This window comes from Lampetra planeri, chromosome 72, assembly GCF_965212315.1.
Source record: "Lampetra planeri chromosome 72, kcLamPlan1.2.h2, whole genome shotgun sequence".
Taxonomy (NCBI): Eukaryota; Metazoa; Chordata; class Hyperoartia; order Petromyzontiformes; family Petromyzontidae; genus Lampetra; species Lampetra planeri.
The window spans coordinates 1,502,559-1,529,308 of NC_136177.1; the positions used below are offsets into that span (position 1 = coordinate 1,502,559).

The 26,750-nt window shown below is 50.4% G+C and overlaps 2 protein-coding genes across 2 annotated transcripts in view; one reads left to right on the forward strand and one right to left on the reverse strand.

Moving 5' to 3' along the window:
- The window catches only part of LOC144737644 (uncharacterized), a 47,038-nt gene extending 37,221 nt beyond the window's left edge, over positions 1-9,817 (reverse strand). Inside the window, exon 1 of the mRNA XM_078620407.1 lies at positions 9,724-9,817. The gene's annotated coding sequence lies outside the window, so the exon portion shown is untranslated. The remainder of the gene's footprint in view (positions 1-9,723) is intronic.
- A 2,334-nt stretch (positions 9,818-12,151) lies between these two features.
- Positions 12,152-25,994, forward strand: LOC144737619 (uncharacterized). The gene is made up of 7 exons (XM_078620384.1): positions 12,152-12,165; positions 13,380-13,819; positions 15,162-15,759; positions 19,334-19,420; positions 21,739-21,807; positions 23,040-23,324; positions 24,085-25,994. Exons 2-7 carry the CDS (start codon positions 13,460-13,462, stop codon positions 24,714-24,716), a joined length of 2,031 nt encoding a protein of 676 aa, XP_078476510.1. The 5' UTR covers positions 12,152-12,165; positions 13,380-13,459; the 3' UTR covers positions 24,717-25,994.
- The last annotated feature ends 756 nt before the right edge of the window (positions 25,995-26,750 follow it).

Here is a 26,750-nt window from a genome sequence, read left to right on the forward strand (position 1 = left end):
GTGAGTGGTTGTAGTGAGTGGTTGGAGTGAGTAGTTGGAGTGAGTGAGTGGTTGTAGTGAGTGAGTGGTTGTACTGAGTGGTTGGAGTGAGTGGTTGTACTGAGTGAGTGGTTGCAGTGAGTGAGTGGTTGTACTGAGTGGTTGGAGTGAGTGGTTGTACTGAGTGAGTGGTTGTAGTGAGTGGTTGTGGTGAGTGAGTGGTTGTACTGAGTGGTTGTGGTGAGTGAGTGGTTGTAGTGAGTGGTTGTACTGAGTGAGTGGTTGTATTGAGTGAGTGGTTGTAGTGAGTGGTTGTACTTTGAGTGAGTGGTTGTACTGAGTGAGTGGTTGGAGTGAGTGGTTGGAGTGAGTGAGTGGTTGTACTGAGTGAGTGGTTGTAGTGAGTGAGTGGTTGTAGTGAGTGAGTGGTTGTAGTGAGTGAGTGGTTGTAGTGAGTGAGTGGTTGTACTGAGTGGTTGTAGTGAGTGGTTGTAGTGAGTGAGTGGTTGTAGTGAGTGAGTGGTTGTACTGAGTGAGTGGTTGTAGTGAGTGAGTGGTTGTAGTGAGTGAGTGGTTGGTTGTAGTGAGTGAGTGGTTGGTTGTAGTGAGTGGTTGTGGTTGGAGTGAGTGGTTGTACTGAGTGAGTGGTTGTAGTGAGTGAGTGGTTGTAGTGAGTGGTTGTAGTGAGTGGTTATAGTGAGCGAGTGGTTGTACTGAGCGAGTGGTTGTACTGAGTGAGTGGTTGTACTGAGTGAGTGGTTGTATTGAGTGAGTGGTTGTATTGAGTGAGTGGTTGTAGTGAGTGGTTGTACTTTGAGTGAGTGGTTGTACTGAGTGAGTGGTTGGAGTGAGTGAGTGGTTGTAGTGAGTGAGTGGTTGTAGTGAGTGAGTGGTTGTACTGAGTGAGTGGTTGTACTGAGTGAGTGGTTGTACTGAGTGAGTGGTTGTAGTGAGTGAGTGGTTGGTTGTAGTGAGTGGTTGTACTGAGTGAGTGGTTGGAGTGAGTGGTTGGAGTGAGTGGTTGGAGTGGTTGTAGTGAGTGAGTGGTTGTAGTGAGTGGTAGTAATGAGTGAGTGGTTGTAGTGAGTGGTTGTACTTTGACTGAGTGGTTGTACTGAGTGAGTGGTTGGAGTGAGTGAGTGGTTGTAGTGAGTGAGTGGTTGTAGTGAGTGAGTGGTTGTAGTGAGTGAGTGGTTGTAGTGAGTGAGTGGTTGTACTGAGTGAGTGGTTGTAGTGAGTGGTTGTATTGAGTGAGTGGTTGTAGTGAGTGAGTGTTTGTACTGAGTGAGTGGTTGTAGTGAGTGGTTGTACTGAGTGAGTGGTTGTAGTGAGTGAGTGGTTGTAGTGAGTGTGTGGTTGTAGTGAGTGGTTGTAGTGAGTGAGTGGTTGTAGTGAGTGGTTGTAGTGAGTGAGTGGTTGTAGTGAGTGAGTGGTTGGTTGTAGTGAGTGGTTGTACTGAGTGAGTAGTTGGAGTGAGTGAGTGGTTGGAGTGAGTGGTTGTAGTGAGTGAGTGGTTGTAGTGAGTGAGTGGTTGTAGTGAGTGGTTGTACTGAGTGGTTGGAGTGAGTGGTTGTACTGAGTGAGTGGTTGCAGTGAGTGAGTGGTTGTACTGAGTGGTTGGAGTGAGTGGTTGTACTGAGTGAGTGGTTGTAGTGAGTGGTTGTGGTGAGTGAGTGGTTGTACTGAGTGGTTGTGGTGAGTGAGTGGTTGCAGTGAGTGGTTGTACTGAGTGAGTGGTTGTATTGAGTGAGTGGTTGTAGTGAGTGGTTGTACTTTGAGTGAGTGGTTGTACTGAGTGAGTGGTTGGAGTGAGTGAGTGGTTGGAGTGAGTGAGTGGTTGTACTGAGTGAGTGGTTGTAGTGAGTGAGTGGTTGTAGTGAGTGAGTGGTTGTAGTGAGTGAGTGGTTGTAGGGAGTGAGTGGTTGTAGTGAGTGAATGGTTGTAGTGAGTGAGTGGTTGTAGTGAGTGGTTGGAGTGAGTAGTTGGAGTGAGTGAGTGGTTGTAGTGAGTGAGTGGTTGTACTGAGTGGTTGGAGTGAGTGGTTGTACTGAGTGAGTGGTTGCAGTGAGTGAGTGGTTGTACTGAGTGGTTGGAGTGAGTGGTTGTACTGAGTGAGTGGTTGTAGTGAGTGGTTGTGGTGAGTGAGTGGTTGTACTGAGTGGTTGTGGTGAGTGAGTGGTTGTAGTGAGTGGTTGTACTGAGTGAGTGGTTGTATTGAGTGAGTGGTTGTAGTGAGTGGTTGTACTTTGAGTGAGTGGTTGTACTGAGTGAGTGGTTGGAGTGAGTGGTTGGAGTGAGTGAGTGGTTGTACTGAGTGAGTGGTTGTAGTGAGTGAGTGGTTGTAGTGAGTGAGTGGTTGTAGTGAGTGAGTGGTTGTAGTGAGTGAGTGGTTGTACTGAGTGGTTGTAGTGAGTGGTTGTAGTGAGTGAGTGGTTGTAGTGAGTGAGTGGTTGTACTGAGTGAGTGGTTGTAGTGAGTGAGTGGTTGTAGTGAGTGAGTGGTTGGTTGTAGTGAGTGAGTGGTTGGTTGTAGTGAGTGGTTGTGGTTGGAGTGAGTGGTTGTACTGAGTGAGTGGTTGTAGTGAGTGAGTGGTTGTAGTGAGTGGTTGTAGTGAGTGGTTATAGTGAGCGAGTGGTTGTACTGAGCGAGTGGTTGTACTGAGTGAGTGGTTGTACTGAGTGAGTGGTTGTATTGAGTGAGTGGTTGTATTGAGTGAGTGGTTGTAGTGAGTGGTTGTACTTTGAGTGAGTGGTTGTACTGAGTGAGTGGTTGGAGTGAGTGAGTGGTTGTAGTGAGTGAGTGGTTGTAGTGAGTGAGTGGTTGTACTGAGTGAGTGGTTGTACTGAGTGAGTGGTTGTACTGAGTGAGTGGTTGTAGTGAGTGGTTGTAGTGAGTGAGTGGTTGTAGTGAGTGAGTGGTTGTAGTGAGTGAGTGGTTGTAGTGAGTGAGTGGTTGTAGTGAGTGAGTGGTTGTACTGAGTGGTTGTACTGAGTGAGTGGTTGTAGTGAGTGGCTGTAGTGAGTGAGTGGTTGTACTGAATGAGTGGTTGTAGTGAGTGAGTGGTTGTACTGAGTGGTTGTAGTGAGTGAGTGGTTGTAGTGAGTGGTTATACTGAGTGAGTGGTTGTAGTGAGTGAGTGGTTGTACTGAGTGAGTGGTTGTACTGAGTGAGTGGTTGTACTGAGTGGTTGTAGTGAGTGGTTGTAGTGATTGAGTGGTTGTAGTGAGTGAGTGGTTGTAGTGAGTGGTTGTAGTGAGCGAGTGGTTCTACTGAGCGAGTGGTTGTACTGAGTGAGTGGTTGTACTAAGTGAGTGGTTGTACTGAGTGAGTGGTTGTAGTGAGTGGTTGTAGTGAGTGGTTGTACTGAGTGAGTGGTTGCAGTGAGTGGTTGTAGTGAGTGAGTGGTTGTACTGAGTGAGTGGTTGTAGTGAGTGGTTGTACTGAGTGAGCGGTTGTACTGAGTGAGTGGTTGTACTGAGTGAGTGGTTGTACTGAGTGAGTGGTTGTAGTGAGTGAGTGGTTGTAGTGAGTGAGTGGTTGTAGTGAGTGAGTGGTTGTAGTGAGTGAGTGGTTGTAGTGAGTGAGTGGTTGTACTGAGTGAGTGGCTGTACTGAGTGAGTGGTTGTAGTGAGTGGTTGTAGTGAGTGAGTGGTTGGTTGTAGTGAGTGGTTGTACTGAGTGAGTGGTTGGAGTGAGTGAGTGGTTGGAGTGAGTGGTTGTAGTGAGTGAGTGGTTGTAGTGAGTGAGTGGTTGTACTGAGTGAGTGGTTGGAGTGAGTGAGTGGTTGTACTGAGTGAGTGGTTGTACTGAGTGGTTCGAGTGAGTGGTTGTACTGAGTGAGTGGTTGTAGTGAGTGAGTGGTTGTAGTGAGTGAGTGGTTGTAGTGAGTGGTTGTAGTGAGTGGTTGTAGTGAGCGAGTGGTTGTACTGAGCGAGTGGTTGTACTGAGTGAGTGGTTGTACTGAGTGAGTGGTTGTATTGAGTGAGTGGTTGTAGTGAGTGGTTGTACTTTGAGTGAGTGGTTGTACTGAGTGAGTGGTTGTAGTGAGTGAGTGGTTGTAGTGAGTGAGTGGTTGTAGTGAGTGAGTGGTTGTACTGAGTGAGTGGTTGTACTGAGTGAGTGGTTGTACTGAGTGAGTGGTTGTAGTGAGTGGTTGTAGTGAGTGAGTGGTTGTAGTGAGTGAGTGGTTGTAGTGAGTGAGTGGTTGTAGTGAGTGAGTGGTTGTAGTGAGTGAGTGGTTGTACTGAGTGGTTGTACTGAGTGAGTGGTTGTAGTGAGTGGTTGTAGTGAGTGAGTGGTTGTAGTGAGTGGTTGTAGTGAGCGAGTGGTTGTACTGAGCGAGTGGTTGTACTAAGTGAGTGGTTGTACTGAGTGAGTGGTTGTACTGAGTGAGTGGCTGTAGTGAGTGGTTGTACTGAGTGAGTGGTTGTACTGAGTGAGTGGTTGTACTGAGTGAGTGGCTGTAGTGAGTGAGTGGTTGTACTGAGTGAGTGGTTGTAGTGAGTGAGTGGTTGTAGTGAGTGAGTGGTTGTAGTGAGTGAGTGGTTGTACTGAGTGAGTGGTTGTAGTGAGTGGTTGTACTGAGTGAGTGGTTGTACTGAGTGAGTGGTTGTACTGAGTGAGTGGTTGTACTGAGTGGTTGTAGTGAGTGGTTGTAGTGAGTGAGTGGTTGTAGTGAGTGAGTGGCTGTAGTGAGTGAGTGGTTGTACTGAGTGAGTGGTTGTACTGAGTGAGTGGCTGTAGTGAGTGGTTGTACTGAGTGAGTGGTTGTACTGAGTGAGTGGCTGTAGTGAGTGAGTGGTTGTACTGAGTGAGTGGTTGTAGTGAGTGAGTGGTTGTAGTGAGTGAGTGGTTGTAGTGAGTGAGTGGTTGTAGTGAGTGAGTGGTTGTAGTGAGTGAGTGGTTGTAGTGAGTGAGTGGTTGTAGTGAGTGAGTGGTTGTAGTGAGTGAGTGGTTGTAGTGAGTGAGTGGTTGTACTGAATGAGTGGTTGTAGTGAGTGAGTGGCTGTAGTGAGTGAGTGGTTGTACTGAATGAGTGGTTGTAGTGAGTGAGTGGTTGTACTGAGTGGTTGTAGTGAGTGAGTGGTTGTAGTGAGTGGTTATACTGAGTGAGTGGTTGTAGTGAGTGAGTGGTTGTAGTGAATGGTTGTAGTGAGTGAGTGGTTGTAGTGAGTGAGTGGTTGTAGTGAGTGAGTGGTTGTACTGAGTGAGTGGTTGTAGTGAGTGGTTGTACTGAGTGAGTGGTTGTACTGAGTGAGTGGTTTTAGTGAGTGGTTATAGTGAGTGAGTGGTTGTAGTGAGTGAGTGGTTGTAGTGAGTGAGTGGTTGTACTGAGTGAGTGGTTGTACTGAGTGAGTGGTTGTACTGAGTGAGTGGTTGTACTGAGTGAGTGGTTGTACTGAGTGAGTGGCTGTACTGAGTGAGTGGTTGTAGTGAGTGGTTGTAGTGAGTGAGTGGTTGGTTGTAGTGAGTGGTTGTACTGAGTGAGTGGTTGGAGTGAGTGAGTGGTTGGAGTGAGTGGTTGTAGTGAGTGAGTGGTTGTAGTGAGTGAGTGGTTGTACTGAGTGAGTTGTTGGAGTGAGTGAGTGGTTGTACTGAGTGAGTGGTTGTACTGAGTGGTTCGAGTGAGTGGTTGTAGTGAGTGAATGGTTGTAGTGAGTGGTTGTAGTGAGTGGTTGTAGTGAGTGGTTGTACTGAGCGAGTGGTTGTACTGAGTGAGTGGTTGTACTGAGTGAGTGGTTGTATTGAGTGAGTGGTTGTATTGAGTGAGTGGTTGTAGTGAGTGGTTGTACTTTGAGTGAGTGGTTGTACTGAGTGAGTGGTTGGAGTGAGTGGTTGTAGTGAGTGAGTGGTTGTAGTGAGTGAGTGGTTGTAGTGAGTGAGTGGTTGTACTGAGTGAGTGGTTGTACTGAGTGAGTGGTTGTAGTGAGTGGTTGTAGTGAGTGAGTGGTTGTAGTGAGTGAGTGGTTGTAGTGAGTGAGTGGTTGTAGTGAGTGAGTGGTTGTACTGAGTGAGTGGTTGTACTGAGTGGTTGTACTGAGTGAGTGGTTGTAGTGAGTGGTTGTAGTGAGTGAGTGGTTGTAGTGAGTGGTTGTAGTGAGCGAGTGGTTGTACTGAGCGAGTGGTTGTACTAAGTGAGTGGTTGTACTGAGTGAGTGGTTGTACTGAGTGAGTGGTTGTACTGAGTGAGTGGTTGTAGTGAGTGAGTGGTTGTACTGAGTGAGTGGTTGTAGTGAGTGAGTGCTTGTACTGAGTGAGTGGTTGTACTGAATGAGTGGTTGTAGTGAGTGAGTGGCTGTAGTGAGTGAGTGGTTGTACTGAGTGAGTGGTTGTAGTGAGTGAGTGGTTGTAGTGAATGGTTGTAGTGAGTGAGTGGTTGTAGTGAGTGAGTGGTTGTAGTGAGTGAGTGGTTGTACTGAGTGAGTGGTTGTAGTGAGTGGTTGTACTGAGTGAGTGGTTGTACTGAGTGAGTGGTTTTAGTGAGTGGTTATAGTGAGTGAGTGGTTGTAGTGAGTGAGTGGTTGTAGTGAGTGAGTGGTTGTACTGAGTGAGTGGTTGTACTGAGTGAGTGGTTGTACTGAGTGAGTGGTTGTACTGAGTGAGTGGTTGTACTGAGTGAGTGGCTGTACTGAGTGAGTGGTTGTAGTGAGTGGTTGTAGTGAGTGAGTGGTTGGTTGTAGTGAGTGGTTGTACTGAGTGAGTGGTTGGAGTGAGTGAGTGGTTGGAGTGAGTGAGTGGTTGTACTGAGTGAGTTGTTGGAGTGAGTGAGTGGTTGTACTGAGTGAGTGGTTGTACTGAGTGGTTCGAGTGAGTGGTTGTAGTGAGTGAATGGTTGTAGTGAGTGGTTGTAGTGAGTGGTTGTAGTGAGCGAGTGGTTGTACTGAGCGAGTGGTTGTACTGAGTGAGTGGTTGTACTGAGTGAGTGGTTGTATTGAGTGAGTGGTTGTATTGAGTGAGTGGTTGTAGTGAGTGGTTGTACTTTGAGTGAGTGGTTGTACTGAGTGAGTGGTTGGAGTGAGTGGTTGTAGTGAGTGAGTGGTTGTAGTGAGTGAGTGGTTGTAGTGAGTGAGTGGTTGTACTGAGTGAGTGGTTGTACTGAGTGAGTGGTTGTAGTGAGTGGTTGTAGTGAGTGAGTGGTTGTAGTGAGTGAGTGGTTGTAGTGAGTGAGTGGTTGTAGTGAGTGAGTGGTTGTACTGAGTGAGTGGTTGTACTGAGTGGTTGTACTGAGTGAGTGGTTGTAGTGAGTGGTTGTAGTGAGTGAGTGGTTGTAGTGAGTGGTTGTAGTGAGCGAGTGGTTGTACTGAGCGAGTGGTTGTACTAAGTGAGTGGTTGTACTGAGTGAGTGGTTGTACTGAGTGAGTGGTTGTACTGAGTGAGTGGTTGTAGTGAGTGAGTGGTTGTACTGAGTGAGTGGTTGTAGTGAGTGAGTGCTTGTACTGAGTGAGTGGTTGTACTGAATGAGTGGTTGTAGTGAGTGAGTGGCTGTAGTGAGTGAGTGGTTGTACTGAATGAGTGGTTGTAGTGAGTGAGTGGTTGTACTGAGTGGTTGTAGTGAGTGAGTGGTTGTAGTGAGTGGTTATACTGAGTGAGTGGTTGTAGTGAGTGAGTGGTTGTACTGAGTGAGTGGTTGTACTGAGTGAGTGGTTGTACTGAGTGGTTGTAGTGAGTGGTTGTAGTGATTGAGTGGTTGTAGTGAGTGAGTGGTTGTAGTGAGTGGTTGTAGTGAGCGAGTGGTTCTACTGAGCGAGTGGTTGTACTGAGTGAGTGGTTGTACTAAGTGAGTGGTTGTACTGAGTGAGTGGTTGTAGTGAGTGGTTGTAGTGAGTGGTTGTACTGAGTGAGTGGTTGTAGTGAGTGAGTGGTTGTAGTGAGTGAGTGGTTGTACTGAGTGAGTGGTTGTACTGAGTGAGTGGTTGTACTGAGTGAGTGGTTGTACTGAGTGAGTGGTTCTACTGAGCGAGTGGTTGTACTGAGTGAGTGGTTGTACTAAGTGAGTGGTTGTACTGAGTGAGTGGTTGTAGTGAGTGGTTGTAGTGAGTGGTTGTAGTGAGTGAGTGGTTGTAGTGAGTGGTTGTAGTGAGCGAGTGGTTGTAGTGAGCGAGTGGTTGTACTAAGTGAGTGGTTGTACTGAGTGAGTGGTTGTACTGAGTGAGTGGTTGTACTGAGTGAGTGGTTGTAGTGAGTGAGTGGTTGTACTGAGTGAGTGGTTGTAGTGAGTGAGTGCTTGTACTGAGTGAGTGGTTGTACTGAATGAGTGGTTGTAGTGAGTGAGTGGCTGTAGTGAGTGAGTGGTTGTACTGAATGAGTGGTTGTAGTGAGTGAGTGGTTGTACTGAGTGGTTGTAGTGAGTGAGTGGTTGTAGTGAGTGGTTATACTGAGTGAGTGGTTGTAGTGAGTGAGTGGTTGTACTGAGTGAGTGGTTGTACTGAGTGAGTGGTTGTACTGAGTGGTTGTAGTGAGTGGTTGTAGTGATTGAGTGGTTGTAGTGAGTGAGTGGTTGTAGTGAGTGGTTGTAGTGAGCGAGTGGTTCTACTGAGCGAGTGGTTGTACTGAGTGAGTGGTTGTACTAAGTGAGTGGTTGTACTGAGTGAGTGGTTGTAGTGAGTGGTTGTAGTGAGTGGTTGTACTGAGTGAGTGGTTGTAGTGAGTGAGTGGTTGTAGTGAGTGAGTGGTTGTACTGAGTGAGTGGTTGTACTGAGTGAGTGGTTGTACTGAGTGAGTGGTTGTACTGAGTGAGTGGTTGTACTGAGTGGTTGTAGTGAGTGGTTGTAGTGAGTGGTTGTAGTGAGTGAGTGGTTGTAGTGAGTGGTTGTAGTGAGCGAGTGGTTGTACTGAGCGAGTGGTTGTACTAAGTGAGTGGTTGTACTGAGTGAGTGGTTGTACTGAGTGAGTGGTTGTACTGAGTGAGTGGTTGTAGTGAGTGAGTGGTTGTACTGAGTGAGTGGTTGTAGTGAGTGAGTGCTTGTACTGAGTGAGTGGTTGTACTGAATGAGTGGTTGTAGTGAGTGAGTGGTTGTAGTGAGTGAGTGGTTGTACTGAATGAGTGGTTGTAGTGAGTGAGTGGTTGTACTGAGTGGTTGTAGTGAGTGAGTGGTTGTAGTGAGTGGTTGTACTGAGTGAGTGGTTGTACTGAGTGAGTGGTTGTACTGAGTGGTTGTAGTGAGTGGTTGTAGTGATTGAGTGGTTGTAGTGAGTGAGTGGTTGTAGTGAGTGGTTGTAGTGAGCGAGTGGTTCTACTGAGCGAGTGGTTGTACTGAGTGAGTGGTTGTACTAAGTGAGTGGTTGTACTGAGTGAGTGGTTGTAGTGAGTGGTTGTAGTGAGTGGTTGTACTGAGTGAGTGGTTGTAGTGAGTGAGTGGTTGTAGTGAGTGAGTGGTTGTAGTGAGTGAGTGGTTGTACTGAGTGAGTGGTTGTAGTGAGTGGTTGTACTGAGTGAGTGGTTGTACTGAGTGAGTGGTTGTACTGAGTGAGTGGTTGTACTGAGTGGTTGTAGTGAGTGGTTGTAGTGAGTGAGTGGTTGTAGTGAGTGAGTGGCTGTAGTGAGTGGTTGTACTGAGTGAGTGGTTGTACTGAGTGGCTGTAGTGAGTGAGTGGTTGTACTGAGTGAGTGGTTGTACTGAGTGAGTGGTTGTAGTGAGTGAGTGGTTGTAGTGAGTGAGTGGTTGTAGTGAGTGAGTGGTTGTAGTGAGTGAGTGGTTGGTTGTAGTGAGTGGCTGTAGTGAGTGAGTGGTTGTAGCTACGAACCTGGCGACCTGAGTTATGGGGGTGGGGGTCTCGCGCTGGGGGGGGGGGGTCACGTGGTGAGTCGGCAACCCCGAAGCGACGCGGAGCGGCTTGGTGCAGGCTAAGCCGCTTCACTCGGATGCAGCGCGCGGCACACAAAGGCAAGTTGGCAAAAAGGCAATTGTTTCTTGCTGTGGTTGTCCCACCTGATGACGGACGCTTGTGTTGCGCCAGAAACGTAATTTTATTTCTACCTACGTGACTTTACCCTAAAGAACCAAAGAGTATGGATCCCTGCAGGCACGAAAACGTCAAATCTAAGTTGGAAGCTCTACGTCTGAAGATGCACCAACACGTGGCCGGGGACCCGAGTGAGGGTCCGACCCTTCGTAGCGGTAACTCCTCTGTGCAGTGTAGTTAGCTGGGTGGTCACCACCCTCGGCTGTATCTGGCAAAGGGGCAGTTACCCCTTTGTGTATTTACGTGTTACAATAAATATGTTGCCTCTGACGCATAACGTGTGCGACTCTGTTGGCCTCACTACACTTGCATCGCCTTTCTACTGTTCGCCTTTTGTCATTGTTGGTGAGACAAGGCCATGCAGAAGGCAAATGAGTTTGAAATACAATGCGTTCATCATCATTATTAGTATGAGAATGTTTGTTTGGATGTTTTTCCACAAGTTATATGTTGTGGTTAATGCGGACTTGATTCCTTGCAAAGGGTAATGAAGCCTATTCTGATTGTTTCATCAAAGTTTTCATCTTGTGAAACATAATCGACAAACTACTCACCCTCTCACTCACTCACCCACTCACCCACCCACGTACCCACTCACCCACCGACTCACTCATTCAATCACTCATCCACTCATTCACACACTCACGCTCCTGCTCACCCACCCACTTACTCACCAACTTATCCACCTACTTATCCACCTACTCACGTACTGACTCACTCACCCACCCTCTCATTCACTCACTTACCCACTCACCCACTCCCTCACCCACTCAGTCCCCACACCCACTCATTCACACACTCACGCACCTACTCACCCACTCACTCACCCACTCACTCACTGACTTACCCACTCAACCACTCAATCACTCACACACCCACGTACTCACCTACTCACTCACCCATCCATCCACTCACCACTCACTCAAAGGCAAAGATCCCCGTATAGCCTTAACAGACTGTTGGGGCAAGTGCTGTTAGTGAACACCTATCAACGCCGGTACGACACACGAGGAGATGGGTGGCCAGCACCATGCCCGGCCGCCTTTGTCTCCCCAGTGGTGATGTTTCACACCTCACCAGCTACTCATTTGAGGCTGAGTCGACCTAGGGGAGGCCCAGGTACCAGCTCAGATAATCGCGCCGTGATTGGTGGCCGTGAGCGGGAATCGAACTCGGGTATTTTTCCGGGTTCGTAGCGCTAACCGCTGCACCACCGCTCCCGTCCCCCCACTCACCCCTCCCCCCACTCACCCCACTCACCCCTCCCCCACTCTCCCCACTCACCCCTCCCCCCACTCACCACTCCCCCCACTCACCCCTCCCCCACTCACCCCTCCCCCACTCATCCCTCCCCCACTCATCCCTCCCCCCACGCCCCCCACTCACCCCTCCCCCCACTCACCCCTCCCCCACTCCCCCCACTCACCCATCGAGGCCCTGCGCTCAAATCGCCGCGGACCCTGGAGTGAGAATTCACTTCCGCCTCAACGCCTTCACCTCGACTCACGCCGAGTCTCACGGTCTCACGGCGAGTCTCACGCCGAGTCTCACGGTGAGTCTATGAGTCTCACGCCGAGTATCACGGTCTCACACGGTGAGTCTCACGGGTGTCACACGGTGAGTCTCACGGTGAGTCTCATCTCACGGCGAGTCTCACGGTGAGTCTCATCTCACGGCGAGTCTCACGGTGAGTCTCTGAGTCTCACGGCGAGTCTCACGCCGAGTCTCACGGGTGAGTCTGAGTCTCACGGGTGTCACGGTGAGTCTCACGGTGAGTCTCACGGTGAGTTTCAGGGTGAGTCTCACGCCGAGTCTCACGCCGAGTCTCACGGTGAGTCTCTGAGTCTCACGCCGAGTCTCACGGTGAGTCTCTGAGTCTCACGGTCTCACGGCGAGTCTCACGGCGAGTCTCACGGGTGTCATGGTGAGTCTCACGCTGAGTCTCATCTCCTCACCGTGAGTCTCACGCCGAGGCTCACGGTGAGTCTCTGAGTCTCACGGTCTCACGGCGAGTCTCACGGGTGTCATGCTGAGTCTCACGGCGAGTCTCACGCTGAGTCTCATCTCACCGTGAGTCTCACGCCGAGGCTCACGGTGAGTCTCTGAATCTCACGGTCTCAATGCGAGTCTCACGGGCGAGTCTCGCGGCGAGTCTCTGAGTCTCACGCCGAGTCTCACGGTGAGTCTCACGGTGAGTCTCTGAGTCTCACGCCGAGTCTCACGGTGAGTCTCACGGTCTCACGGCGAGTCTCACGGCGAGTCTCACGGGTGTCATGGTGAGTCTCACGCTGAGTCTCATCTCCTCACCGTGAGTCTCACGCCGAGGCTCACGGTGAGTCTCTGAATCTCACGGTCTCAATGCGAGTCTCACGGGCGAGTCTCGCGGCGAGTCTCATGGTAATTCCTTCGTTATTCACAGATTTGCTATTCGTGATTTTGGCTGTATTTGCGAATCATATCTAGAACTCAATACGACTGCTGCATCTCGAGAGAAAGAAGTGGTGAGAGACAAAGTGATTAGATGTATAAAAAAAACATTTATTACCATTAACGTAATGATAATACATCCAAAGTTCATTACACTGACACTTCGTATCCCGAATCTTCGCCTTTTGGTAGTAGTATTGCACAGAACGGCACCCGGCTGAAATCGGAAGGCACAGCTCCAAATGCCGCTGGCAACCGGGCAATGTTACTCACCGCAGAGAACCGCAGGAGACGCGACCGCCGCCACTACGCGATAGCCGGCGCCACAAACTGTGGCACACTGCAACCCTCCCAGGCGCGGCCCTTTTAAATTCCGATTCCGTTCCGATGGCGCCCAGAACGCGTACTGATGATGTGCAAGTACGTCATCGAAACGGAATTATAAAATACAACCAATGGTGTATAAGTATGAAACATAAGAATGGGTAATTTGTAGCTTTCGTGACTGCAGGAATTACTCTTTGGTTCTTTCGGTAAAGTCACGTATAAAGATAAAATAATAAATTAAATAATTGCATAGTATGCTATTATTTACCGAAAGAACCAAAGAATAAGAATGGGTGTTTTACCCTTTCTGGCAATAAACAAAGAGATGTGTTAAGACGTTCAAACACCAAAAGGATGATACCTTTTGCAAGGCATCACGTCTGCATTAACTCCACACGCTACTTGTGGTGAACATGCAAACAAACATGGCTCTGATACTAATCTACGCATTGTCTTTGAAACTGACTGGCCTACACCAGAGACAACGGCCTTCTTCATACCCTAGTTTCACCAGCAGTGTCAGACCAGATAACGCCAAAAGTCTTTGTACCGACGTACGTCATCTGAATGGAATCGGAACTAAAGCTGATGACGTAGGCTGCACGGCATGTTTGCGTTTGACGTACGTCATGGGAACGGGAAAGGGTTAAGAAACGTGCCGGGCTGTTTTTTTTTTTCTTCAGTGTCATGGTGCGCCACTCGCCCGTCTGATTCATCGCGTTTGAATTTCGGCAGCAACTGCCACCGCCACCACCGGCTTGCGATGTCCAACGCCTGCTCCTCCGCCGTTGCCGCCGCCGCCGTTTCCGCCGCCGGGCAACCTCCGGCGAAGAAGACGAAGTTCACGGGTGCCCACCGCTACCGCACCAAGTTCAACGCCGATTGGACGAGCCGCTACCCGTTCATCAGCGCCGTGAGGGGCGAGCCATGCCTCTACCGCTGCGGCGTCTGCGCCAAGGTGCTTTCCTGCGCCCACCAGGGCGAGACGGACGTCAGGAGGCACGTGGGCAGCGACAGCCACGCCAAGATGGTGATCTCGCGGGGCGGGCAAGATGGCGGCAATGGTCATGGCCTTCCGGAGACCGCGTTCGTGACGCCCGTCTCGTCGGACCTCAAGGAAGAGGTGAGAGGGAAGGGAGGGCGGGAGGGATGTTGTAGGAAGTTAAAAAAGGGTCGGAGGACCGATGTTTCGCGTGGTTTTTGCCGCAAGTTCGTGTGGTTAATGCGCACTGCTCAACCCCTGAGCTGTGAATGCTCTGATAGTTACATTTCCTTTGTGCTGTTTGCCTTTTGGTGGTCTCTGGTCTGACACCGGTGGTGAGACAAGGCCATAAAGAAGGCTGCTGTCTCTGGTGTAGGCCCATAATTTTGAAAGACAATGCGTGCATTATTATTATAGGAGCGTGTTTTGCCACGAGTTACGTGGTGAATGCAGACTTGATGCCTCGCAATAGGTGTGTCAATTTGGTGTCTGAACATCTGAACACCCTCTCTATCATTGGATGAAAGAGTTAAAGCTATTCTTATTTTTGTCATGATGATACTGGCAAAAGGGTCCCAAAGATATAACTGCGCTAGCCGAGCGATAGGTGCTCTGATACTTGTGTAGTGTTGTATATATTGACGAATACACTTCTTATGAGGCAACACGATATTTTATTGTCTCTACTACACGGTCCCTAACACAAAGGGTGTATCGGTCCCTTTAGCCGATACCTGGGGAGGTATGGCCCCCGGACTATACGGGACCTATCACTGGGTAACCCGTTCCCTATAGTCCTCCGGCTGGGACCTAGGGGAGGCTATCTGACCCGACCTCCTGGTCCGTGGGTCCTGACCACTGGCCTCACTGAGCTCCAGCCCTTAGAAGGACAGCGGAGCTTGGGGTCCAGGGTCTTATTCTCCAGCCCGATCTTCAGTCTTCAGCGTGTAGATAACTGAGCCAGAGCTCTGAGAGCTGTGGACTCGTCTAATTACGAACGAGTCAGGTTCCAAAGGTCTGTTCGTGAGTCCAACTTTACTCCTGTCGATTTCAAACGTTGTACAGCATGTACACTATGTACGGGGAATGGCTTTAAAAGTTGTATAATATCTTGTAGTTGTTGATGCCACTGGTTCTTCACGTTCTGTAGATGTAAGATGCCACTGGTTCTTCATGTTCTGTAGATGTAGATGCCACTGGTTCTGCATGTTCTGTAGATGTAGATGCCACTGGTTCTTCATGTTCTGTAGATGTAGATGCCACTGGATCTTCACGTTCTGCAGATGTAGATGCCACCACCGCCATCTAATACGCGGCGGTTGAACTTACGACTCTCGGTCCGAACAGGCAACTGGACACATGACACCGGATTGTTCATTCTTCTGAAAGTTCGTAATTCGAATGTCCCTAAGTAGAGGGAGTCTCTGTATCACCAAAAAAAAACCGGACGTGAAATATTTAGAGAATGCCATCTCCATCGCAGCCCCAAGAAGAGGAGATGCTGTCTTGTTGTGAGGAGGAGGAGGTTCCGCTGCCGCTGGAGGCGACCGGCGACGGCAGCAGCTTCCTGGCGTGGCTGGAGACGCAGGGCGTGAGCGCCGAGGTAGCCCGCGCCCTCGACTCGGAGCTGGGCATCCGCGACTACGGCCTCCTGCGCGCCTGCGTGGACGACGGGAGCGTGCGAGCGGAGCTGCTGGCCGCCGCTCGCCACCGCCTGCCCTTCGGGTTCTACGCGGCGCTGAGGCGCGCCGTGAAGGCCCTGCGACAGCCCGACGATGAAGACGGAGCAGGAGGAGGAGTGGAAGGAGGAGCGGAACGAGGGGGAGCAGGAATCGCGGGAGGAGGAGCGGGAGGAGAAAGAGTGGAAGGAGGAGTGGAAGGAGGAGCAGGAGGAGACGCCGCAGGGGCGACGCTGCTGGGAGGCCTCGTGGAGGCGCTCCTCGCGCTCTTTGGCGGCCTCAGCCGCGAGCTGCTACTCTCCGCGGAGCGCCTGGGGGCGCTGTACGGCCATCGGTGCGCCCCGGATGGCGGCGCTGTGAGCCCCGGGGGCGGCTGCGACGTGGAGTGGCACACGGAGCACGGTGAGTTAATGCTCGATTGCATACATATAGTAGTGTGTAGTAGTGACTAGTGTAGTGTATAGTAGTGACGAGTGTAGTGTATAGTAGTGTAGTGCATAGTCGTGAGTAGTATAGTGTATAGTAGTGTAGTGTATAGTATATGTATGTTGAACTTTTTTTGCACCATACGTAGCCAACCCTACCTGAGCGGAGGTGCAGGGGGAAGGACAACAAACCAAACACAAAACAGTTCTGTAAAGAAGTGAGTTTGTCAATCTAGATGATGATTTAAAAGTTGCATAAGCCTGGTCATCAATCGCTGTACATGACAAACAAGAAAATGTAGTCTTGTAAATGTGGTTTTCCCGTTTCCGGAGAATAGAAAAGTCTTGCGTATGGACTAGCGCAGGGCGAGGGGTGGTGAGTAGCGCAGACAGTCAGATGTAGGCAACTCCGGACCTCAGGAACTTTCCTCGTTATCACTCGAAGTCACGCCGCAAGCCCTTTTGGACCCAAGCGCTTAACCGTAAACAATGTGAATTCAACGCCAATGAAGCCTGCAGAGCTGAATGGAGTTCAAAAGAACTCGTAAACAAACATATCTTGTGAAAGACCCAACACAGAAGATGATCTGTAGGGGCAAGTGCTGTTAGCGAGCACCTATGAAGGCTGGCACTGTGGCACACAAGGGCGGGACGTGACCAACACCATGCCAGACCGCCTTTGTCTCCCCAGTTGTCAATGTTTACACACCGCACTGGGTACTCATTTGAGGCAGAGTCGACCTAGGGGAGGCCCAGGAATGGTTCAGATAATCGCTATCACCGGTGTTGGCCATGAGCGGGAATCGAGCTCGGGTCGCCGGGTTCATAGCGCAGTCATGCTCACAGCGACCAACACTACCGCTCACCGCAATCAGTCACTTGGATCACACGCAAGCAGAATCATCACCACAATCAGTCGCTTGGATCGCACGCACGCAGAATCATCACCACAATCAGTCACTTGGATCACACGCACGCAGAATCATCACCGCAATCAGTCGCTTGGCTCACACGCGCGCAGATTCATCACCACAATCAGTCACTTGGATCACACGCACGCAGAATCATCACCACAATCAGTCGCTTGGATCACACGCACGCAGAATCATCACCACAATCAGTCAGTTGGCTCGTACGCACGCAGATTCATCACCACAATCAGTCACTTGGATCACACGCACGCAGAATCATCACCACAATCAGTCGCTTGGATCACACGCACGCAGAATCATCACCACAATTAGTCAGTTGGCTCACACGCACGCAGATTCATCACCGCAATCAGCCGCTTGGTTCACACGCACGCAGATTCATCACCACAATCAGTCACTTGGCTCACACGCACGCAGATTCATCACCACAATCAGTCGCTTGGATCACATGCACGCAGAATCATCACCACAATCAGTCAGTTGGCTCACACTGACGCATAATCATCACCGCAATCAGCCGCTTGGTTCACACGCACGCAGATTCATCACCACAATCAGTCACTTGGATCACACGCACGCAGAATCATCACAATCAGTCAGTTGGCTCACACTGACGCAGATTCATCACCGCAATCAGCCGCTTGGTTCACACGCACGCAGATTCATCACCACAATCAGTCACTTGGCTCACACGCACGCAGATCATCACCACAATCAGTCACTTGGTTCACACGCACGCAGAATCATCACCGCAATCAGTCGCTTGGATCACACGCACGCAGATTCATCACCACAATCAGTCACTTGGATCACACGCACGCAGAATCATCACCGCAATCAGTCGCTTGGATCACACGCATGCAGATTCATCACCACAATCAGTCACTTGGCTCACACTGATGCAGAATCATCACCACAATCAGTCGCTTGGATCACACGCACGCAGAATCATCACCACAATCAGTCGCTTGGATCACACGCACGCAGAATCATCACCACAATCAGTCAGTTGGCTCACACTGACACAGAATCATCACCGCAATCAGCCGCTTGGTTCACACGCACGCAGAATCATCACAATCAGTCACTTAGCTCACACGCACGCAGAATCATCACCGCAATCAGCCGCTTGGTTCACACGCACGCAGATTCATCACCGCAATCAGCCGCTTGGTTCACACGCACGCAGATTCATCACCACAATCAGTCACTTGGATCACACGCACGCAGAATCATCACAATCAGTCAGTTGGCTCACACTGACGCACATTCATCACCGCAATCAGCCGCTTGGTTCACACGCACGCAGATTCATCACCACAATCAGTCACTTGGCTCACACGCACACAGATTCATCACCACAATCAGTCACTTGGTTCACACGCACGCAGAATCATCACCGCAATCAGTCGCTTGGATCACACGCACGCAGATTCATCACCACAATCAGTCACTTGGATCACACGCACGCAGAATCATCACCACAATCAGTCAGTTGGCTCACACTGACGCAGAATCATCACCGCAATCAGCCGCTTGGTTCACACACACGCAGATTCATCACAACAATCAGTCACTTGGCTCACACGCACGCAGATTCATCACCACAATCAGTCACTTGGCTCACACGCACGCAGATTCATCACCACAATCAGTCACTTGGCTCACACTGACGCAGAATCATCACCACAATTAGTCGCTTGGATCACACGCACGCAGAATCATCACAATCAGTCAGTTGGCTCACATGCACGCAGAATCATCACCACAATCAGTCAGTTGGCTCACACTGACGCAGAATCATCACTGCAATCAGCCGCTTGGTTCACACGCACGCAGATTCATCACCACAATCAGTCACTTGGCTCACACGCACGCAGATTCATCACCGCAATCAGTCACTTGGCTCACACGCACGCAGAATCATCACCACAATCAGCCGCTTGGTTCACACGCACGCAGAATCATAACAATCAGTCACTTGGCTCACACGCACGCAGAATCATCACCGCAATCAGCCGCTTGGTTCACACGCACGCAGATTCATCACCACAATCAGTCACTTGGCTAACACGCACGCAGATTCATCACCGTAATCAGTCATTTGGATCACACGCACGCAGAATCATCACAATCAGTCAGTTGGCTCACACGCACGCAGAATCATCTCCGCAATTAGCGGCCGTCCATAAATGACGTCAAGCATCTAGGGGGGGGGTAGGGGGTCAGACATTTGTGACAATGTGTGACGAGGGAGGGGGGGCTGAGAAATGTGACGTCACATCAAAATGCGCAACTTTAAATAAATATAGACAACATGTTCTATTTAATTAAATAGACTTTATAATAAATGTTTTCTCCTACAACATCAGAGTACGCACTACAATGACAATAGTTTAAAGCAATTTGAAGCATGTTTTTTTTTGGTGGGGGGAGCTTTGTGACGTCATATTTCAGGGGTGGTTTGACTTTTTGTGATGCCGTGTGACGAGGGGGGGGGGTAAAAAATCCTCCAAAATCGCGTGACGTCATTTATGGACGGCCCCTTAGTCAGAATCATCAGTGCGGAGAGAGAGAGAGACCACTCAGTTGATGCCTTGCATCCGGCTTTTGTTGCAGAGGAGGTGGGGGAGGCTCCGACGCATGAAATCTTGGAGGCCGATCCCAGGTGGGAGACGATGGCGGTGAAGATGGAGGCGAGCGGAGGTATTTTATTACGCGCTTTTATTTAACTCACTCTGTCTGTTGTTGTCGTATCCGCAAATCTTGTAACAAAATTTTTACCCACTTCCCAATGTGGTATCGACTGCAAACTTGGTATACTTATGTCATTCTGATGACAAAACTATATTCTATGATAAAAAAAGTATATATATATTTTAAACATTCTTTTTTATATGTTATGTTTCGCCTGGGGTCTAATTGTCCACGCTCAACTCACGTTGGCTGTAAATCATCACGGCCCCTTACGTTATGGCAAGCCTCGGGGCCACTTCCTGGAGTCGTGGAGTTCTGCCATTACTCGTACGGTACATTTCATGTGAGCGTGTTTTTAAAAAGTATTTTTTAAATATTACTTATTTTTCTGTTGTTCAATCCTCCTGCTAATTTTCGTTCGTACAGCGCTTGAAACACAACAGATCAGTTATCTATAACTGCATTTAGACTTTTCTCAAGCGGTTTGATGGCATCCGGGGTCAGCGGATGGATTCCATTTTGCACGTCCCTGAAGACGAACGTTGATCTGTGCGATGCGGGCGATGGATTGCACTTCACCGCAGTCACAATCAGGCGACTCCTCAACCCCACACTTTATAGAGGCGGTAGCCGCACCAGACCCCACCTCCGATGTGTAGATCTAACACGGTTGAGTGCAGTCCCTGGTGGGGTATGTGAATGGATGTGCCGAGGTGTCATCACCCTCGCCAGGTGTGCAGGAGGTCGTGGGTTCGATCCCGAACCCGACGCCAGTATATTTGGGGAGCAGCGGCCCAGGCAGGCCCAAGGAGCAGCAGCTCACGAGTAGCTCAGGCAGGCAGCTGGGTCAAGTAGCTCAGGCAGGCAGGAAGACCACTCAGGCCGGTAGACGGCACAGGCATACAGGCAGGCATGGTCCAGCGGTTGCAGAGATTCGTGTTGAAGTGTCCGCAGCGAGCTTCAAGCAGTGGACGAGGGCGAGCTGCTCGGAGCCGCCGCTCGACATTACGAGCGAGGAGAGCCACACGACGGGTGCGCGCGGTTCACAACAGCGGGGCAGCGGTGACGATGACGACGACGACACTCGCAACGTTGATTTCGCGGCAGCCGGTGTGCCCCGCCGCCTGACTAATGCAGTGCGCAGGCAGTCCCCGTTGAACGCTGGAGGAGATAAGTTCCTGGAAAGTGACGCGTTGAGCGAACAAGAAAGGCGTGGAGCGATCAGCCCAGTTTCCATGTAAATAATTTGACGGTAGAGTTTGGCGAGATACGGTGTTTTATGCACACCGCGCAGTGGGACAGCGGGAGAAATGACTGAGGGTACGTCGCCGCGTTACTATATCGCTGTGCCACTCAGCCGCGTGGCAGCTCAAGAAAGTAGTTCATCGTCGACCGCTCAGCAGCCGCGGTATAACGGTGTGTGTACGGCGGTATAACTGTGTGTGTACTGCGTTGTGACGGTGTGTGTACCGCGTTGTGACGGTGTGTGTGTACCGCGTTGTGACGGTGTGTGTACCGCGTTGTGACGGTGTGTACCGCGTTGTGACGGTGTGTGTACCGCATTATGACGGTGTGTGTACCGCGTTGTGACGGTGTGTGTACCGCGTTGTGACGGTGTGTGTACCGCGTTGTGACGGTGTGTGTACCGCGTTGTGACGGTGTGTGTACCGCGTTGTCACGGTGTGTACAGCGTTGTGACGGTGTGTGTACCGCGTTGTCACGGTGTGTGTACCGCGTTGTGACGGTGTGTGTACCGCGTTGTGACGGTGTGTGTACTGCGTTGTAGCGGTGTGTGTACCGCGTTGTAGCGGTGTGTTTACCGCGTTGTGGCGGTGTGTGTACCGCGTTGTGGCGGTGTGTGTACCGCGTTGTGACGGTGTGTGTACTGCATTGTAGCGGTGTGTGTACCGCATTGTAGCGGTGTGTGTACCGCGTTGTAGCGGTGTGTGTACCGCGTTGTAACGGTGTACCACATTGTGACGGTGTACCGCGTTGTGACTGTGTGTGTACCACGGTATAACGGTGTGTGTGCCGTGTTATAAGTGTTCTGCGTTCCGCTAAAAGTGTTTCCTAATGGAAGAATCTCTTTATAGCGAAAAACACGTTCAAGTGTGAGCACAGCCACGCGTTAAGCAAGGACTTTGTTCATCTCGTCAAACTTGTGCGGCCCAATAAACGCTCGCATTTACGCACGAATTTCATACATTGCGCAGTTAACCAATAATTTAAGTGCATTGCACCACACAAGAACGGATTTGTTAGCGTGCATAAACAAGTGAGCGTATCATTGTCGTTGTTATGTTGGATTTCGTCTCTCCTCTTCCCAGACCTGCATCCCTGGATGCTTTCTGCTTCTGCGCAGCGGCTGCCCCCCAAACGGGAAGAGAAGCCGCGAGGTAAAACGCTTACCGAGGTGGACCCGTGGGAGACCGTGGGGATACAGTCGATCGTCGATTATACGCAGTCGATCGTCGATTATCCGGAGGATAATCACCAATCATTATTTATAACAGTTTAATTTTGCACATTCTTGTACAACGTTATGTTAGTAGACGTTGTGTGTGTTTTTTTAGTGTTTTTAATTTGTTTGCGATGTCAAATTTGTCATAAATAAACGTACAAATAGACACAAATAAACATCCTACTGTTAAAAGTTGCTTCATTTACTGCACCCTACCTACCACTCCAATCACGAAGAGTCTGCATCACGGTGTGATGTAGTAAGTAGTACTTCTCCGCTCTTGCGTGTTTGACGATCGCCGGACTGATGCGGACACCGAATTGCACGGCGCACTTTTCGCCGCATGGCGAAAAGTCACGCAAAATGTGTATATACGTGCAGTACTTTCACTGTTTAAGTTGTACGTACGGTTGTGTTTAATGTACCGTATTTACAATATTTGACACTGGAATCAAGCGCATAGCAACTTTTTTGTCACATGCACACACACGGTGGTGCCAATGGCCGGACTGGTTACAGCCCGGGACCACCGGATAATCGATACTATGTCTGCGTATATGTATATGACTGTGTGTAATATATGTGTGTATAAAACGCAGCAAGTTGGCACGGTGGGGAGCACAGGTGGAGCGTCTGCTAGACGTCTCAATCAGTCAACCCATGGCACCACCTGGGTCTGTCCCGTGACCTCCTGCCGGCAGTGGGGAGCCTTCCAACACTTCACGCGATAGCCTCAAAAGTGCACCGCGACTGGCATAAGCCCCTAGATTTGAAGCTTTCATGGCTGCAGGAATCCATACTCTTTGGTTGTTTCAGTAAAGTCACGTAGGTAGAAAATAAAATAAATCACGACGTTTCGATTGCACCTGATGATGATTGCTTGTGTTGCAATCGAAACATCGTGATTTATTTTTTCTACCCACGTGACTTTACCGAAAGAACCAAAGAGTATGGCACAAGCACTGTGGCGACGTCGCCGCCACTTAGCGGTGAACGGTGGCCGCCGTTATATCTTTGCCGGATAATTATCAATGATCAGCTGTAATCGATGACTGTGATTGGGGAAGGTGACGACGACAGAGCACGCAGCTGCCAGGGTGCCGCGCGCCGGCACTTTAACGCCACCCCCCCCCTCCACCACCCCTTCCCGGTGCGTCTCACCCTCAGACGTGGCCGAGGATTTTCGGGCGGAAGAAGGGGGCCTTCCGCGCGACGGAGAAGAGGCGGATGGTCGAGAGCTGCGCACCCCCTGGGTGGACGTCGTCCACGCGGAAGGAGACAACCTCCTGGGTGACAGAGAAGACCTCCAGGCCTATGGAAGGGACCTCCAGTCTGCTGGTCTCAGCGCTAGGCCGGGGGCGGTGACTGTGGCCACGCGGAGAGACGTGGCGGTGGCTGCGACGGCCCCAGGCGTCGAGGCCAAGGTGGAGCTGCAGGATCCGAGCAGCGACGGTGAGGATCTGACCCCGGCGCGGCCGAGCGATGGATGAACTGCGACGTCGTTTTCGTGGCGACCGACGCCCGATCGCACTCGATCTGAATTGAGACTTAAAAACCACAATTTTGTTTTATTTTAATCTTGATTTTAAGCTTTATGGGACTGCAGGAATCCATACTCTTTGGTTCTTTCGGTAAAGTCACGTAGGTATAAAATCAAACATATCACGACGTTTCGGGCGCAACACAAGCGTCCGTCATCGGGTGGGAAAGCATGGCCTGCTGCTGAGGCAGACTGTTTTAAAAGGTTTGAAATGGGTGTAGCTCAAGGGTCATAAGATGTAAGGCCACACTGAGCTGTGTTAGCTCTTTTGTCAGAAGCGACCCTGGCCATCGCAAAGATGATAGCTCAACGAAGTGGGCTTATGATCATGATCGTTTATAGCAGCAGCAAAATACCCTAAACGCGTGATGTTGATTCTCTATGGGTGTCTGCGGTTCTCTATGCTGAGTCTCTTGAGTGTAGAAACCCACGTTGAGAGTGTTCGGTTGCTGCTATACATCTCCACGTGACGACGATGATTAGCCCACTTCCTTGAGCTATCATTTTGTGATGGCCAGGTTGCTTCTTTAGATCTGGTAAAATAAAACATAAAAAAATCTTTCATAGTTTAGCTCGGACAGATACACATGCCGGAACCGCTCGCGCTGACACGGTTAAACCCTCCAAGTCCTCTTCCCCCTACCCCCGGGGGAACTTGGCTGTTTGCGGCAGGGTCCGCGATCGCCGCCTTCCCGTGCCCCGCGTGTGGGCAGCAGCCGGCACCGGCCGGTGACCCGGGGAGGCCTCGGTTCGACTCTCGGAGCCACGCGCCGATCCGGCGTCGTCCCTCAGCCGCGACGCGACGGCACCATCGCCGCTGCGCCCGGTGCGGTGTCGCGGCCACGGCCGTCGGCGGTTCCGCGGGGGAGTGGCACTGCCTGCTGTGCGGTGGGGTCTCCGTGCCGGGGCTCGGGCAGCACCACCAGCGGGGGCAGGGCGCGGGAGAGCGGCCGCACCTCTCGAGCCCCGTCGTCACCGTGACGAGGACGATGACAACGACGACGCCAGAGACGCCGGAGGAGCGGAGGAGCGAGCCTGTCAGTGCAACCGCTCATGCCGCCGGTGTGGGAGGACGTTTGAGCTGCCCGGGCTCCTCCGGCGCAACCAGGAGTGCACGCACTGCGGCGATCTCAGCTAGCGTGGGGGCAGGGGGTGGGGAGGGAGGAGCCGGGGGAGCTGGGAGGAGCTGGGGGAGCAGGGAGGAGTGGGGGGGAGCGAGTGGGGGAAGTAGAGATGAGCGGGGTGGGGGCAGAACGGGGGAGGGAAGAGTGCAGGAGGAGGGGGGATGGACAAAGTGGGAGTGATTTTGTTTTTTTTCATTGGCCCTAGAGAGATAGCGAGTTGGCGGCCGCCAAATCGACGTTTGGATGGGCGATCCGCTCCCTTCACTTTCGGCAGTCGTACCCGCAGTGGGCCGTTGCTGCGTTGTTCAGCCCTACTGGTCGCGAAACGCTCGCTCCGGCCGCCAACGCCAGCCGGCTGAATACGGACATTTGGAGCGTGGGCTTTCACGACAAATAAACGTGCCAATTCGTGACTAGTTTACCATTGTAGATGTTGTGGGTTTCCTCTCCAACATGCAACTGGTTTAAATGCTGGACTAGTCAACTAATTGTCACGTTTTGTTGACGTGACAAACCCTTGCTGATTAGCTGTGTCGAGTGATGGTGGTTGGTTGAGCGACACATTTGCATTCACGTGATCTCACCCAAACTAACCTCCATTACGGTTTGGAGCGCGTCTGCGTTTCACCAAACGTAGAGGTGATGCGCGCATTGGGAGATGGGGAGGAGAAGCAGGCAGTTGGTTAATTTTAGAGGGGATGGTTTGCAAGAGGTCTTGGGTTCGATGCCAACTCTTGACGTCCTGCTATATATTTGGAGTCTGCGCGTCTCTCTCTCTCCCCGTGGTCGCGTGGATTTTTCTCCGGGTCCTCCGATTTTTATCTCCGTATTTTTTAATCGACATCGCGCGTTCGGAATATTTGGCTGCTATTAATTTCCACGTGATAACCCACTTCGTTGATATGTATGGTGACCTTTTTTGCCAGTATCAAAAATGATGAAAATTAAGGATAGGTTTTACCCTCTCTGCCAATAAAACAGGAGTTGTTAAGATGTTCAAACACCAAAGAGATGATACCTTTTGCAAGGCATCAAGTCTGCATTGACCACACGTATCTTCGGACAAAACATGCAAATTAACATGCTCTGATAATAATGTTATGCATTGTCTTTGTGAGGCCGATTGGCCGACACCAGAGCCTTATTTATGGCCTTGTCTCGCTACCAGTCAGGGGTGTCCACCCATCCATACAGGCGAACTAATGGCGGTCACCTGGGGCGCCAAGTTAAATGCGGTCGCCATATTGGAGGGTGAAAAAATACAAATTAAAATAACGAAGATGTCATCATTTCGACTCCCCCTGTACATACGGAGGGAATCGTAATTCATTTCTTAATGGTTCTCAGAATTTATTAACGCACGATCTTTGATTCACGGCAAAAATTCTGTAAATCGCGGTATCATCGACATGTCAACAAAGGTGCTAAATATATGACGGTATTAAAGGAATTTCAGTATATCGTGTTTATAATACACCGAATATCATGGGCGTCCACATGAATTTAAGTAGGATAGCTTTAAACATGTTATAATATTCATCTACTGTGTAATCCAGTGTCATGTCACCTGTAGTTACGTCATGTTCTGTGGTGAACAACACGTTTTAACACTGGATTTATACTTAAGATGATGATTACAACACAGGCTATACAATCGTGACAATCCTTGACATTTGTATTAAAATTCATCAGTCGGCCGAACAATTGTGTGGGTGGGCGGGCGAGTGAGCGGGTGGATGTGTGTGAGTGTGTAGGTCGGCTGGTGGGTGGGTGCGTACTTGGGCGGGCGGGCGGTTTGTAATTCCGTGTACTAATGAAGTATTGGAAATGACGGCAGGAAACTCCTTGACGGGTAACACACTTCTTTTATTAAATCTTCACTTATCTCGATACAACGTGTAGTCTCTATTCTTCCGCGTACGGTCACCAGACACCGGTACAACTCGTAACCTCTTCTCTTCTTATAACACACCGTACTGAACTCGTGTAGACTCCAAGCCTCTAGCTACACACGCCTCACTCGTCTCGTGTAGACTCGCCTCGTGTAGACCCTATGCCTCTGGCTACACACACATCACTCGTCTCGTGTAGACTCTTCTCATGTAGACCCTATGCCTCTGGCTACACACACATCACTCGTCTCGTGTAGACTCTTCTCGTGTAGACTCTATGCCTCTGGCTACACACACATCACTCGTCTCGGGTAGACTCTTC

What these genes read in the sequence shown, in the direction of transcription:
- LOC144737619 (XM_078620384.1), top strand. Translation starts at nt 13,460, where the DNA reads ATGTCCAACGCCTGCTCCTCCGCCGTTGCCGCCGCCGCCGTTTCCGCC. An exon ending in GAAGATGGAGGCGAGCGGAG is followed by an intron (nt 19,421 to 21,738) that starts GTATTTTATTAC and finishes TCCTCTTCCCAG; the next exon opens with ACCTGCATCCCTGGATGCTT. An exon ending in ACGGGAAGAGAAGCCGCGAG is followed by an intron (nt 21,808 to 23,039) that starts GTAAAACGCTTA and finishes TCTCACCCTCAG; the next exon opens with ACGTGGCCGAGGATTTTCGG.